Source organism: Salvelinus alpinus, chromosome 17, assembly GCF_045679555.1.
Source record: "Salvelinus alpinus chromosome 17, SLU_Salpinus.1, whole genome shotgun sequence".
Taxonomy (NCBI): domain Eukaryota; kingdom Metazoa; phylum Chordata; class Actinopteri; order Salmoniformes; family Salmonidae; genus Salvelinus; species Salvelinus alpinus.
Window position 1 is genome coordinate 40,768,516 of NC_092102.1, and position 17,500 is coordinate 40,786,015.

The 17,500-nt window shown below is 42.0% G+C and overlaps 1 protein-coding gene across 2 annotated transcripts in view; it reads left to right on the forward strand.

The window, feature by feature from the left end:
- cacna2d3a (calcium channel, voltage-dependent, alpha 2/delta subunit 3a) overlaps positions 1–17,500 on the forward strand; it is a 404,301-nt gene that overhangs the window by 220,072 nt on the left and 166,729 nt on the right. For both annotated transcript variants that reach the window (XM_071348965.1, XM_071348967.1), the window contains exons 12-13: positions 9,018–9,096; positions 14,909–15,075. In XM_071348965.1, coding sequence (XP_071205066.1) covers positions 9,018–9,096; positions 14,909–15,075 — 246 coding nt within the window. The remainder of the gene's footprint in view (positions 1–9,017; positions 9,097–14,908; positions 15,076–17,500) is intronic.

The window sequence follows — 17,500 nt, forward strand, 5'->3', positions numbered from 1 at the left end:
TGAATTGGTCCACCCACACAGACAGCGTTGTGAAGAAGGCGCAGCAGCGCCTCTTCAACCTCAGGAGGCTGAAGAAATTCGCCTTGTCACCAAAAGCACTCACAAACTTCTACAGATACACAATCGAGAGCATCCTGTCGGGCTGTATCACCGCCTGGTACGGCAACTGCTCCGCCCACAACCGTAAGGCTCTCCAGAGGGTAGTGAGGTCTGCACAACGCATCACCGGGGGCAAACTACCTGCCCTCCAGGACACCTACACCACCCGATGTCACAGGAAGGCCATAAAGATCATCAAGGACAACAACCACCCAAGCCACTGCCTGTTCACCCCGCTATCATCCAGAAGGCGAGGTCAGTACAGGTGCATCAAAGCAGGGACCGAGAGACTGAAAAACAGCTTCTATCTCAAGGCCATCAGACTGTTAAACAGCCACCACTAACATTTAGTGGCCGCTGCCAACATACTGACTCAACTCCAGCCACTTTAATAATGGGAATTGATGGAAATTATGTAAAAATGTACCACTAGCCACTTTAAACAATGCCACTTAATATAATGTTTACATACCCTACATTACTCATCTCATATGTATATGTATATACTGTACTCTATATCATCTACTGCATCTTGCCATCTTTATGTAATACATGTATCACTAGCCACTTTAAACTATGCCACTTTATGTTTACATACCCTACATTACTCATTTCATATCTATATACTGTACTCTATACCATCTACTGCATCTTGCCTATGCCGTTCTGTACCATCACTCATTCATATATCTTTATGTACATATTCTTTATTCCTTTACACTTGTGTGTAGAAGGTAGTAGTTGTGGAATTGTTAGGTTTGATTACTTGTTGGTTATTACTGCATTGTCGGAACTAGAAGCACAAGCATTTCGCTACACTCGCATTAACATCTGCTAACCATGTGTATGTGACAAATACAATTTGATTTGATTTGATTTGATGGTAACTAGGCTTCTCCAAAACTGTGCTATGATGCTTCTGATGGTCATTGGTAGCCTACCAAATAGCGTAAGGCCAGTCACTGATGGCCTGGAACTTAGTGCTCTATTGTCCCTCTAATCACTCTGACATCAATGTAAATGATCTCAAAATCAAACACTTCATGAGAGCCCTGCCATTCAGAGTTTGAGGGGAATAGGGTCACCTGTTGCAGAGCGAGAGCCAGCTCCTCAGAGCTGTTTGATGCATGGAATGAGACATTTCTATTGGCATTTCTATTGGCATGTATTATTTAGTGTCCTGTATGTAAAGACAAGATTACCTATGGAATAGTCTGATGGGTGAGAATATGATCACTTGTGAATGATGCCTAGCGTGCGCAGTCTAAAGCATTTCCCCCCCACTGGGCACAGACGTTAATTCAGAGCCTTTTCCACGTTGGTACAACGTCATTTTATTGAAATGAAGTGGAAACAACGTTGATTCAAGCAGTGTGATGTGGGTTGCGACTTTTTCAAATCATAGTCGCATGCATCATGTAGGCTAGCCCATAGGCCTATCTGTTTTGATAAGGTTTGTGTCACAACTAGCGCACAAATAACCCTAAGCGTAGCCTATAGGCCTAGGAACCCTGGAACAGGGTTGGAGAGCGGATACCCTACAGAGCCTAGTGAAATGTGTTCTTATAAGCCCAGTCATTGCGTAATCACGTGTGAAAACAATGTTTTGACTGGCCACTGTTGAACCTTTTACTGCAGTGGGGCAAATCAGGGTCACTCAGAGTGTTTCTTAGTAGCCTTTAAACACATGTACTTTAAAACAAACGTATACACCTCACCCACATGGTTATGGCTTGAAATAAGAGGGCACCTGAACCATGTCAGATAAACAATTGATATGGTTTACATTTTGAGTTTGCATCCCAATATTTCATTTTATATACTGTACATCACAGAAGACTGAAATGTAACCAAACCGGATTTTCAGCGGGTTTAAAAAAAAGGATGTTTAGTAATTATGAAATTATAAAGAATATGAATAACATTCCAACCAATGAGGCCACTAGAGGGCAGTTTGGTCATTTGACTGCAGGAAAGGCTACAGGAGGATACCAGCTATCTCCTGCACAGTCATCCGCTTTAGAAATGGAGTAGCCGACCTGGCATATTAAAAACGTAGCGGCAGGAAGCGCTTCCTCCAGTCACTATTCGAGTGCAGGCTACAGAGAACATGCCTTTTTTGTGGGCCATTCTAAATCTAAAATTATTACACACATACAGTATATTAGAAGGCTATACACTACCGGTCAAAAGTTTTCGAACACCTACTCATTCAATGGTTTTTCTTTATTTTTACTAGTGTAGAAAAATAGTGAAGACATCAAAACTATGAAATAACACATATGAAATCATGTAGTAACCAAAAAAGTGTTAAACAAATCACAATATATTTTAAATGTGAGATTCTTCAAATAGCCACCCTTTGCCTTGATGACAGCTTTACACACTCTTGGCATTCTCTCAACCAGCTTCATGAGGTAGTCACCTGGAATACATTTCAATTAACAGGTGTGCATTCTTAAAAGTTAATTTGTGGAATTTCTTTCCTTCTTAATGCGTTTCCGCCAGTCAGTTGTGTTGTGACAAGGTAGGGGTGTGTATACAGAAGATAGCCCTATTTGGTAAAAGACCAAGTCCATATTATGGCAAGAACAGCTCAAATAAGCAAAGAGAAACGACAGTCCTTCATTACTTCAAGACATGAAAGTCAGTCAATATGTAACATTTCAAGAAATTTGAAAGTCTCTTCAAGTGCAGGGGCAAAAACCACCAAGCTCTATGAGGATGACTCTCATGAGGACCACCACAGGAATGAAAGACCCAGAGTTACCTCTGCTGTAGAGGATACGTTCATTAGAGTTACCAGCTTCAGAAATTGGAGCCCAAATAAATGCTTCACAGAGTTCAAGTAACAGACACATCTCAACATCAACTGTTCAGAGGAGACTGCATGAATAAGGCCTTCATGGTTTGAATTGCTGCAAAGAAACCACTACCAAAGGACACCAATAAGAAGACGAGACTTGCTTGGGCCAACAAACACGAGCAATGGAAATTAGACCGGTGGAAATGTGTCCTTTGGTCTGGAATCCAAATTGGAGATTTTTGGTTCCAAAGGTGAACGGATGATCTCCACATGTGTATTTCCCAACGTAAAGCATGGAGGAGGAAGTGTTATGGTGTGGGGGTGCTTTGCTGGTGACACTGTCTGTAATTTATTTAGAAATCATGGCACACTTAACCAGCACAACTACCACAGCATTCTGCAGAAATAATCCATCCCATCTGGTTTGAGCTTAGTGGGACTATCATTTGTTTTTCAACAGGACAATGACCCAACCCACCTGCAGGCTGTGTAAGGGCTATTTTACCAAGAAGGAGAGTGATAGACTGCTGCATCAGATGACCTGGCCTCCACAGTCCCCTGACCTCAACCCAATACAAATGGTTTGGGATGAGTCGGACCGCAGATTGAAGGAAAGAGGCCAACAAGTGCTCAGCATATGTGGGAACTCATTCAAGACTATTGGAAAAGCATTCCAGGTGAAGCTGGTTGAGAGAATGCCAAGAGTGTGCAAAGTTGTCATCAAGGCAAAGGGTGCCTACCTTCAAGAATCTAAAATCTAAAATATATTTTTATTTGTTTAACACTTTTTATGTTTCTACATGATTCCATATGTGTTATTTCATAGTTTTGATGTCTTCACTATTATTCTACAATGTAGAAAATAGTAAAAATATAGAAAAACTCTTGAATGATAGGTTTTCTAAAACTTTTGACTGGTACTGTATATGTACAATAATTTTAGGTATAGTTAAACATTTTCTGTTTAAACCTAAACGCGGTGGTGGAAAATGTACTCAGATGTCATACTTGAGTAAAAGTAAAGATACCTTAATAGAAAATGACTAAAGTAAAAGTGAAAGTCACCCAGTAAAACACTACTTGAGTAAAAGTCTAAAAGTATTTGGTTTAAATATACTTACATTATCAAAAGTAAAGTGATTTGCTAAAATGTACTTAAGTATCACAAGTAAAAGTAAAAATATAAACCATTTCAAATGCCTTATCATAAGCAAACCAGATGGCACAATTTTCTTGTTTTTTTATTGACAGATAGCTAGGGGCACACTCCAACACACCATTTACAGACAAGCATTTGTGTTTGTGATTACTTCAGATCAGAGGCAGTAGGGATAACACAGGATGTTCTCTTGATAAGTGTGTGAATTGGACCATTTTCCTGTCAAAATGTAACAAGTACTTTTGGGTATCAGGAAAAATGTATGAAGTAAAACTTTTATTATTTTCTTTATGAATGTAGTGAAGTAAAATTTGGCAAAAATATAAATAGTATAGTACAGATACCCCAAAAAATGAATGAAGAGGTACGTTAAAGTGTTTTTTCTTAAGAACTTTACACCACAGCTTAAACGACTAAAGCCAGATAGAAGGCATGTAGAAAAACATTTGGAACAGATATATTTTTTAAATAAGAAATATCTTTGAGAACTAACAATCACCCTAATATAAACTAGATTGTAAGGGAGAATCTAACATTTCAAAAATGTCATGGCATGGGGCCCCCATTGATTTTGTTATAACATTTGAGTCACTCAGATAACATAAGAACACAGCATAAGGCATACCTGTTAATTGAAATGCATTCCAGGTGACTACCTCATAAAGCTGGTTGAGAGAATGCCAAGAGTGTGCAAAGCTGTCATCAAGGCAAAGGGTGGCTACTTTTAAGAATCTCAAATATAAAATATATTTTGAATTGTTTACAATTTTGTGGTTACTACTTTATTCCATATATGTTATTTCATAGTTTTGTTTTGATGTCTTCACTATTATTCAACAATAGTTTAAAATTAAGAAAAACCCTTGAATGAGTAGGTGTGTCCAAGCTTTTGACTGGTACTGTATATTATTTATTTTTTTGACTGGCGGCAACAATGCTGCTTGCAAAAGAATATAGGGGAAACACTGAGTTAGAGTATAGCTGCTTCAGCACCATAACACACAAACTAGGTTAGTTGTTTGGTTGTGTGGGGTGTGTATGAGCGTGTGAGTGTATGTGCATACCTGTATGAGTGTTAACCGCAGGTCATTGCGGCTGAACAGAGCTGTGCAGCTGCAGTGCAGTGGGGTGTGTGAGAGATTGCCTGTCGTAGCATACAGTAGCTAAAGGAAGGGTAGAAACTAAATGCACCCAGAAACACTGTATTTACCTCAGCTGTAGATCTGATTGATGTTTAATAGACCACTGCAGCGTTGGTCCCAGTCTGGGCTTTGGACATGCAGTACTCACACACACGTGCGTGCACATACGCGCACGCACATACACACACACACACACACACACACAAACAGACACACACAATGAATCCAGTCTCGACGACAACTGAATAGGGTGTAAAATATTGTTCCACCAACCAACACATTTTAGTTTCTTTGTGCCCTTAAAGACAATAGCCAACCTTTGTGTAACTATATTATAACACATAAAAACAGTGGTTGGTTACCGTCGGCAACTAGACAGTAGTTACTATGGTTATAGCTACTCATTAGACCTGGCGTTATCTGTCAGAGATGACAACAGCCTATCAATAAGCCATCCATAATGACACAGAGATATTGTAGAACAGTAGTCCAGGAATGTTTAGAATGAGATGCGAATAGTTCATAGGAATAGAAGGACTGCCATGTCTTCAGCACCCAAACAGAAATAGATCACAACCCACTTACCAGGGAGAGAAACTATCTTTAAACCCAACATATAACCAACATACACCTCTACACCTCTACACCCCTACACCTCTACACCCCTACACCTCTACACCTCTACACCTCTACACCCCTACACCCCTACACCCCTACACCTCTACACCCCCACACCTCTACACCTCTACACCCCTACAAACACCTCTACACCTCTACACCTCTACACCCCTACACCCCTACACCTCTACACCCCTACACTTCTACACCCCTACACCTCTACACACCTACACCCCTACACCTCTACACCCCTACACCTCTACACCCCTACACCTCTACACACCTACACCTCTACACCTCTACACCCCTACACCCCTACACCTCTACACCTCTACACCCCTACACCTCTACACCTCTACACCCCTACACCTCTACACCCCTACACCTCTACACCCCTACACCTCTACACCTCTACACCCCTACACCTCTTTACCTCTACACCCCTACACCCCTACACCCCTACACCTCTACACCTCTACACCTCTACACCCCTAAACCTCTACACCCCTACACCTCTACACCCCTACACCTCTACACCTCTACACCCCTACACCCCTACACCCCTACACCCCTAAACCTCTACACCTCTACACCCCTACACCTCTACACCCCTACACCTCTACACCCCTACACCTCTACACCTCTACACCTCTACACATCTACACCTCTACACCCATCCACCTCTATACCTCTACACCTCTACAAAAACCTCTACACCCCTACACCTCTACAACTCTACACCCCTACACCTATACACCTATACACCTCTACACCTCTACACCTCTACACATCTACACCTCTACACCCATCCACCTCTATACCTCTACACCTCTACAAAAACCTCTACACCCCTACACCTCTACACCTCTACACCCCTACACTTCTACACCTCTACACCCCTACAAACACCTCTACACCTCTACACCCCTACACCCCTACACCTCTACACCTCTACACCCCTACACCTCTACATCTCTACACCTCTACACCCCTGCACCTCTACACCTCTACACCTCTACACCCATACACCTCTACACCCCTACACCCATACACCTCTACACCCCTACACTCCTACACCTTTACACCTCTACACCCCTACACCTCTACAAAAATCTCTACAACTCTACACCTCTACAAAAACCTCTACACCCCTACACCTCTACACCTCTACACCCCTACACCCCTACACCTCTACACCCCTACACCTCTACACCCCTACACCCCTACACCCCTACACCCCTACACCTCTACACCTCTACACCCCTACACCCCTACACCTCTACACCCCTACACCTCTACACCCCTACACCTCTACACCCCTACACCCCTACACCTCTACACCTCTACACCCCTACACCCCTACACCTCTACACCCCTACACCCCTACACCCCTACACCTCTACACCTCTACACCTCTACACCCCTACACCCATACACCTCTACACCCCTACACTCCTACACCTTTACACCTCTACACCCCTACACCTCTACAAAAATCTCTACAACTCTACACCTCTACAAAAACCTCTACACCCCTACACCTCTACACCCCTACACCCCTACACCCCTACACCCCTACACCTCTACACCTCTACACCCCTACACCCCTACACCCCTACACCCCTACACCTCTACACCTCTACACCCCTACACCCCTACACCTCTACACCCCTACACCTCTACACCCCTACACCTCTACACCCCTACACCCCTACACCCCTACACCCCTACACCTCTACACCTCTACACCCCTACACCTCTACACCCCTACACCCCTACACCCCTACACCTTTACACCTCTATACCTCTACACCCCTACACCCCTATACCTCTACACCTCTACACCTCTACACCCCTACACCGCTACACCCCTACACCCCTACACCCCTACAAACACCCCTACACCTCTACACCCCTACACCCCTACACCCCTACACCCCTACACCCCTACACCTCTACACCTCTACACCCCTACACCTCTACACCCCTACACCCCTACACCCCTACACCTCCCATCTCTCTTTCTTCTCTTACTGACTGTCTCTCTAACTTTCTGTCTGTCTGTCTGTCTGTCTGTCTGTCTGTCTGTCTGTCTGTCTGTCTGTCTGTCTGTCTGTCTGTCTGTCTGTCTGTCTGTCTGTCTGTCTGTCTGTATGTCTGTCTGTCTCTCTCTGTCTCTCTATCTGTCTGTTTCTCTCTCTGCCCTTCTTTCTCTATTCATTTCACACACACACACACACACACACACACACACACACACACACACACACACACACACACACACACACACACACACACACACACACACACACACACACACACACACACACACACACACACACACACACACACACACACACACACACACACACAAAGACGCCCAGGGTAGAAGGTGCTAGGAATGTGGGCGAGCAGGGGGGCATCTGTGTCCCCTGAGGCCTGTATCTGGTCCAATCTTGCAACCTGCTCTCTCTTTTACACACACAGACACACACACACACGCACGCGCACGCACACACACACACACACACACACACACACACACACACACACACACACACACACACACACACACACACACACACACACACACACACACACACACACACACACACACACACACACACACACACCTGCCAACAGGACCTGCCAGAGCTAACTGGGCTCGTATGGGTACTGGCTTTTTTTGGCAAAGTGTAGCTACACGTGAAGGATCTGAACAGAGTAACATATACTATCTACTTGGAACATTTCTTAATAGAGAAATATGTTTTTGTTGTTCAATTATTTTTAATTGTCAAACAGATGTATGAAATCTAGTATTGACTAAACATGCTGTTCATCCATTTTTGAATGTAATGTGAAGTCATCTTCCACTGGCATATTATCTACCCTATTAACAGGCTTAAGACCCAGCTAATCAATCACTGATAATGGACACAATTCTCTGTATGGTCTGACACTGTTGTCTCCTCGTGTGTGTGTGTGTGTGTGTGTGTGTGTGTGTGTGTGTGTGTGTGTGTGTGTGTGTGTGTGTGTGTGTGTGTGTGTGTGTGTGTGTGTGTGTGTGTGTGTGTGTGTGTGTGTGTGTGTGTGTGTGTGTGTGTGTGTGTGTGTGTGTGTGTGTGTATGTGTGCGAGTCTGGCTATGTGATTATAATGACTGACGTGAGTTATCTGCCTCCTCTTCACAGGTCCGGATATTCCCCTACCTGATTGGTCGAGAGTCAGCCTTCGCAGATAACCTGAAATGGATGGCCTGCGCCAATAAAGGTATCACGTCATGCCCCTGGCTCAATATCCGATCCTAGATGTTCTGTAACGTTGTGTTGTGTCTCCCTGGACATGGAACTCTGCAGAGTCTTGGAATGACAAGCCCCCTCACTGTGTGTGTGTGTGTGTGTGTGTGTGTGTGTGTGTGTGTGTGTGTGTGTGTGTGTGTGTGTGTGTGTGTGTGTGTGTGTGTGTGTGTGTGTGTGTGTGTGTGTGTGTGTGTGTGTGTGTGTGTGTGTGTGTGTGTGTGTGTGTGATGGCAGACAGCTGGCTGCCATAGCACGGTCGGGTCACGTCACATCGTATCTCACACATGGATGCTGGTCACGGCTTGCACAGCACTTTACTGCTGGTGTGTGTGTGTGTGTGTGTGTGTGTGTGTGTGTGTGTGTGTGTGTGTGTGTGTGTGTGTGTGTGTGTGTGTGTGTGTGTGTGTGTGTGTGTGTGTGTGTGTGTGTGTGTGTGTGTGTGTGTGTGTGTGTGTGTGTGTGTGTGTGTGTGGTCACGGCTGTCTTGGTGGATAGAGCACTTTCCGGCTGGTTCTAAAATTAGAGCCGAACGACGTGCAGACGGGTGGGAGGGGTCTGACTCTGCCTCCTCCGCTGGATAGACACAAGACAGGCAGGGGGTCATTCAATGCGTGGTGTATGTCCTACGATAAGTGTATGTGTGTGTGTTTGTATGTGTGTGTGTGTTTGTATGTGTGTGTGTTTGTATATCTCTGTGTGTGTGTTTGTTTATATATGTGTGTGTGTGTGTGTGTGTGTGTGTGTGTGTGTGTGTGTGTGTGTGTGTGTGTGTGTGTGTGTGTGTGTGTGTGTGTGTGTGTGTGTGTGTGTGTGTGTGTGTGTGTGTGTGTGTGTGTGTGTGTTTGTATATATGTGTGTGTGTGTGTGTTTGTATATATGTGTGTGTGTGTGTGTTTGTATATATGTGTGTGTGTGTGTGTGTGTTTGTATATCTGTGTGTGTGTGTGTGTTTGTTTCAGAGAGGATGATGAAAGTCCCGCAGCGAAGTGACACAGTCCAGCCAGAGTCACGCAGGGTACATGGTAGACTCTATGGATGGCCTCTCTTTCTGTACTACAGTACTAAACAGAGCTGTACTATTGAACAGAGCTGTATTATTGAACAGAGCTGTATTATTGAACAGAGCTGTACTATTGAACAGAGCTGTACTATTGAACAGAGCTGTATAATTGAACAGAGCTGTACTATTGAACAGAGCTGTATTATTGAACAGGGCTGTTCTATTGAACAGAGCTGTACTATTGAACAGAGCTGTACTATTGAACAGAGCTGTACTATTGAACAGAGCTGTACTATTGAACAGAGCTGTATAATTGAACGGAGCTGCACTATTGAACAGAGCTGTATTATTGAAGAGAGCTGTATTACTGAACAGAGCTACACTATTGAACAGAGCTGTACTATTGAACAGAGCTGTATTATTGAACAGAGCTGTACTATTGAACAGAGCTGTATTACTGAACATAGCTATATTATTGAACAGAGCTGTATTACTGAACAGAGCTATATTATTGAACAGAGCGGTATTATTGAACAGAGCTATATTACTGAACAGAGCTGTGTTATTGAACAGAGCTGTATTATTGAACAGAGCTGTACTACTGAACAGAGTTGTATTATTGAACAGAACTATACTATTGAACAGAGCTGTATTATTGAACAGAGCTGTGTTATTGAACAGAGCTGTATTATTGAACAGAGCTGTATTATTGAACAGAGCTAGACTATTGAACAGGGCTGTGCTACACTATTGAACAGAGTTGTATTATTGAACAGAGCTGTACTTTTGAACAGAGCTGTATTGTTGAAAAGAGCTGTACTATTGAACAGGGCTGTACTATTGAACAGAGTTGTATTATTGAACAGGGCTGTTTTATTGAACAGAGCTGTACTATTGAACAGAGCTGTACTATTAAACAGGGCTGTACTATTGAACAGAGCTGTACTATTGAACAGAGCTGTATTATTGAACAGAGCTGTACTATTGAACAGAGCTGTACTATTGAACAGAGTTGTACTATTGAACAGGGCTGTGCTATTGAACAGAGCTATACTATTGAACAGAGCTGTACTATTGAACAGAGCTGTACTATTGAACAGAGATGTACTATTGAACATAGTTGTATTATTGAACAGAACTGTACTATTGAACAGCGCTGTACTATTGAACAGAGCTGTATTATTGAACAGAGCTGTACTATTGAACAAAGCTGTACTATTGAACAGAGCTGTACTATTGAACAGAGCTGTACTACTGAAAAAAGCTGTATTATTGAACAGAGCTGTTTTTTTTAACAGAGCTGTAGTATTGAACAGGGCTGTACTACACTATTGAACAGAGCTGTACTATTGAACAGATATGTATTATTGAACAGGGCTGTATTACTGAAGAGAGCTGTATTGTTGAAACAGGGCTGTACTTTTGAACAGAGCTGTACCATTGAATGGAGTTGTACTATTGAACAGAGCTGTACTATTGAACAGAGCTGTACTATTGAACAGAGCTGTATTATTGAACAGAGCTGTATTATTGAACAGAGCTGTATTTTTGAACAGAGCTGTATTATTGAACAGAGCTGTACTATTGAACAGAGCTGTACTATTGAACAGAGCTGTATTATTGAACAGAGCTGTACTATTGAACAGGGCTGTGCTACACTATTGAACAGAGTTGTATTATTGAACAGAGCTGTACTTTTGAACAGAGCTGTATTGTTGAAAAGAGCTGTATTATTGAACAGAGCTGTACTATTGAACAGGGCTGTACTATTGAACAGAGTTGTATTATTGAACAGGGCTGTTTTATTGAACAGAGCTGTACTATTGAACAGAGCTGTACTATTAAACAGGGCTGTACTATTGAACAGAGCTGTACTATTGAACAGAGCTGTACTATTGAACAGAGTTGTATTATTGAACAGAGCTGTACTATTGAACAGAGCTGTACTATTGAATATAGCTGTATTATTGAACAGAGCTGTACTATTGAACAGAGCTGTACAATTGAACAGAGCTGTATTATTGAACAGAGCTGTACTGTTGAACAGAGCTGTACTATTGAACAGGGCTGTATGCAATTATTCAACAGAGCTGTACTATTGAACAGAGTTGTACTGTTGAACAGGGCTGTGCTATTGAACAGAGCTATACTATTGAACAGAGCTGTACTATTGAACAGAGCTGTACTATTGAACAGAGATGTACTATTGAACATAGTTGTATTATTGAACAGAACTGTACTATTGAACAGAGCTGTACTATTGAACAGAGCTTTATTATTGAACAGAGCTGTACTATTGAACAAAGCTGTACTATTGAACATAGCTGTACTACTGAAAAAAGCTGTATTATTGAACAGAGCTGTAGTATTGAACAGGGCTGTACTACACTATTGAACAGAGCTGTACTATTGAACAGATATGTATTATTGAACAGGGCTGTTTTTTTTAACAGAGCTGTACTATTGAAAAGAGGTATATTATTGAACAGAGCTGTAGTATTGAACAGGGCTGTACTACACTATTGAACAGAGCTGTACTATTGAACAGATATGTATTATTGAACAGGGCTGTACTATTGAACAGAGCTGTACTATTGAAAAGAGGTATATTATTGAACAGAGCTGTAGTATTGAACAGGGCTGTACTACACTATTGAACAGAGCTGTACTATTGAACAGATATGTATTATTGAACAGGGCTGTATTACTGAAGAGAGCTGTATTGTTGAAACAGGGCTGTACTTTTGAACAGAGCTGTACCATTGAATGGAGTTGTACTATTGAACAGAGCTGTACTATTGAACAGAGCTGTACTATTGAACATAGCTGTATTATTGAACAGAGCTGTATTATTGAACAGAGCTGTATTTTTGAACAGAGCTGTATTTTTGAACAGAGCTGTACTATTGAACAGAGCTGTACTATTGAACAGAGCTGTATTATTGAACAGAGCTGTATTATTGAACAGAGCTGTACTATTGAACAGGGCTGTACTATTGAACAGAGTTGTATTATTGAACAGGGCTGTTTTATTGAACAGAGCTGTACTATTGAACAGAGCTGTACTATTGAACAGAGCTGTACTATTAAACAGGGCTGTACTATTGAACAGAGCTGTACTATTGAACAGAGCTGTACTATTGAACAGAGTTGTATTATTGAACAGAGCTGTACTATTGAACAGAGCTGTACTATTGAACAGGGCTGTTCTATTGAACAGAGCTGTACTATTGAACAGAGCTGTACTATTGAACAGAGCTGTACTATTGAACAGAGCTGTATTATTGAACAGAGCTGTACTATTGAACAGAGCTGTACAATTGAACAGAGCTGTACTATTGAACAGAGCTGTACTATTGAACAGAGCTGTATTATTGAACAGAGCTGTATTATTGAACAGAGCTGTACTATTGAACAGAGCTGTACTATTGAACAGAGTTGTATTATTGAGCAGAGCTGTATTATTGAACAGAGCTGTACTATTGAACAGAGCTGTACTATTGAACAGAGTTGTACTATTGAACAGAGCTATACTATTGAACAGAGTTGTACTATTGAACAGAGCTGTACTATTGAACAGAGCTGTACAATTGAACAGAGCTGTACTATTGAACAGAGCTGTATTATTGAACAGAGCTGTACTATTGAACAGAGCTGTACTATTGAACAGAGTTGTATTATTGAACAGAGCTGTATTATTGAACAGAGCTGTATTATTGAACAGAGCTGTGCTATTGAACAGAGCTGTACTATTGAACAGAGTTGTACTATTGAACAGAGCTATACTATTGAACAGAGCTATACTATTGAACAGAGTTGTACTATTGAACAGAGCTGTACTATTGAACAGGGCTATACTATTGAACAGAGCTATACTATTGAACAGAGTTGTACTATTGAACAGAGCTATACTATTGAACAGAGTTGTACTATTGAACAGAGCTATACTATTGAACAGAGTTGTACTATTGAACAGAGTTGTACTATTGAACAGAGCTATACTATTGAACAGAGCTGTACTATTGAACAGAGCTGTACTATTGAACAGGGCTACATCTGTGTTTAACAAGCTCTCACAGTCTCATTGTTGAATTAAACATTCAACAACGTTCTCCAAACATCAACTTTTAAAGTTAAGGGTTTTCTTTAGGGACTCATTCTGAATGGTTAAGGTACGGGTTAAGGTTTGGGATGGGGTTAAAACATTAAGTTTAGGGACTCATTCTGAATGGTTATGGTAAGGGTCAAGGTTTGGGATAGGGTTAAAACATTAAGTTTAGGGACTCATTCTGAATGGTTATGGTAAGGGTTATGTTTAGGGACTCATTCTGAATGGTTATGGTAAGGGTTATGTTTAGGGACTCATTCTGAATGCTTATGGTAAGGGTTAAGGTTTGGGATAGGGTTAAAACCAAGTGTCCATGACTGGGATTGAACACACAACCTTCTGATTCAGAGTCACCACCTCCATCTACAACATCTTAGCAAAACCCAAGCTTTTTTGATGGTAGTAGCGCTCAGTGTTGCCCCTAGTGGACGGTTTTGAAGTAATTTCCTGACATCCTCAGGACATGAATAGACGTGCAATTTCTACGTCAGTCTTGAACGATCTCCCTGGTTTAACAGTAGCATTAGGTTACAACATCTGTTCTGACAGGATGTATATTCTGAATCATTTTGGGATAATATCGTTTTTCTCTTTCTCCCCCTTATCTCTCTTTCTCTCTCTCCCCTTGCCTCTCTCTTTCCCTTTCCCATCTCTCTTTGTCTCTCTCTCCCCCAGGTTACTTCACTCAGATTTCCACTCTGGCTGATGTACAGGAGAATGTGATGGAGTATTTGCATGTGCTCAGTCGGCCCAAAGTCATTGCCCAAGAGCACGATACGGTGTGGACCGAGGCCTACATTGACAGCACCGTGAGTGGACACCGCTCCCCCATCTCTCACATGGTACTGTCCAATAGTAGTCACCCCCCACAAAACAATAATTCTGTATGTCCCAGTGTCAAAGTCTGCTCTCTCTCTCTCGCTCTCGCTCTCCCTCTCTATCTCTCTCTCTCTCTCCCTATCTCTCTCTCTCTCTCTGTCTCTCGCTCTCCCCTGTCTCTCTCTCTCGCTATCTCTCTCTGTCTCTCTCTCTCTCTCTCTCTCTCAAGTCAATTCAAGGGGCTTTATTGGCATGGGAAACATATGTTAACATTGCCAAAAGCTCTGCCTCTCTCTCTCTCTCTCTCTCTCTCTCTCTCTCTCTCTCTCTCTCTCTCTCTCTCTCTCTCTCTCTCTCTGTTTCTCTCTCTCTCTCTCTCTGTTTTTACCTGGTATTTGTATCCCTTTATAGCTAAAGTTTGAGGTTTCTGTATTTTTAATATTTGTTTCTTACTTTTCGGTCAATGTATTCAGGGATAAAGCCCCTGAAACAGAGGAGGGTGTTCACCAATATAATGCTGTATGCTATTTTAATCAAGGGTTGAAGGATTGAAATACCACTGGGTAATCACTCAAACGGACACATTGCTGCTTCCCACAACTATACAGTTGAAGTCGGAAGTTTACATACACCTTAGCCAAATACATTTTAACTCAGTTTTTCACAATTCCTGACATATGATCCTAGTAAAAAAAAACCTGTCTAAGGTCAGTTAGGATCACCACTTCATTTAAAGAATGTAAAATGTTAGAATAATAGTAGAGAGACTGATTTATTTCAGCTTTTATTTCTTTCATCACATTCCCAGTGGGTCAGAAGTTTACATACACTGAATTAGTATTTGGTAGCATTGCCTTTAAATTGTTTTACTTGGTTCAAACTTTTCGGGTAGCCTTCCACAAGCTTCCCACAATAATGCCACCCCCGTGCTTCACGGTTGGGTTGGTGTTCTTCGGCTTGCAGGTCTCCCCCTTTTTCCTCTAAACATAACTATGGTCATTATGGCCAAACAGTTCCATTTTTGTTTCATCAGACGAGAGAACATTTCTCCAAAAAGTACGATCTTTGTCCCCATGTGCAGTTGCGAACTGTAATTTGGATTTTCTTATGGCGGTTTTGGAGCAGTGGCTTCTTCCTTGCTGAGCGGCCGTTCAGGTTATGTCGATATTGGACTTGTTTTACTGTGGATATAGATACTTTTGTACCTGTTTCCTCCAGCATCTTCACAAGGTCCTTTGCTGTTGTTCTGGGATTGATTTGCACTTTTCGCACCAAAGTACGTTCATCTCTAGGCGACAGAACGCGTCTCCTTCCTGAGCGGTATGACAGCTGCGTGGTCCCATGGTGTTTATACTTGCGTACTGTTGTTTGTACAGATGAACGTGGTACCTTCAGGTTTTTGGAAATTGCTCCGAAGGATGAACCAGACTTTTGGTCTACATTTTCCCATGATGTCAAGCAAAGAGGCACTGAGTTTGAAGGTAGGCCTTGAAATACATCCACAGGTACACCTCCAATTGACTCCAATGACGTCAATTAGCCTATTAGACGATTCTAAAGCCATGACATAATTTTCTGGAATTTTCCAAGCTGTTTAAAGGCACAGTCAACTTAGTGTATGTAAACTTATGACCCACTGGAATTGTGATACAGTGAATTATAAGTGAAATAATATGTCCGTAAACAATTGTTGGAAAAATTTGTTCTGTCATGCACAAAGTAGATGTCCTAACCGACTTGCCAAAACTATAGTTTGTGAACAAGAAATTGGTGGAGTGGTTGAAAAACGATTTTTAATGACTCCAACGTAAGTTTATGTAAACTTCCGACTTCAACTGTATGTATTATATGCTAAATATAGGTGAGGTAATATTTAAGGTTTTATATGATATCATGTATGTGTACAGTATGTATTTCACCAGTGATGAAAGACAACGAAAACATGGAAGGATTTAAGTTAGTCCATGATCTGGAAAACTTGATGTTGTTGAAATACAGTGAATCAGTGAATCGTTGTGTGTGTATTCAGAATAACAAAGACTACTTTGGACGTGTGTGTGTGTGCAAATTTGTGTTTGTAAGTGTGTGTTTGTGTGTCCCAACAGATGGAATCATTAAGTGAATGAGCCCTGTGTGCTTGTTTGGAAGCTGTGTAGCAGGCATGTGAAACACACTGTGACAGAATACTGCGTTAGTCCTCAGGTTATTCCCCAACCTGGCACATTCTACCCCCCTCTGTGGCTCTGGTCTCATTTTCTCAGCCAATCACACACACACACACACACACACACACACACACACACACACACACACACACACACACACACACACACACACACACACACACACACACACACACACACACACACACACACACACACACACACACACACACACACACGCACACGCACACACGCACGTACATGCACGCACACGTACACACACTCA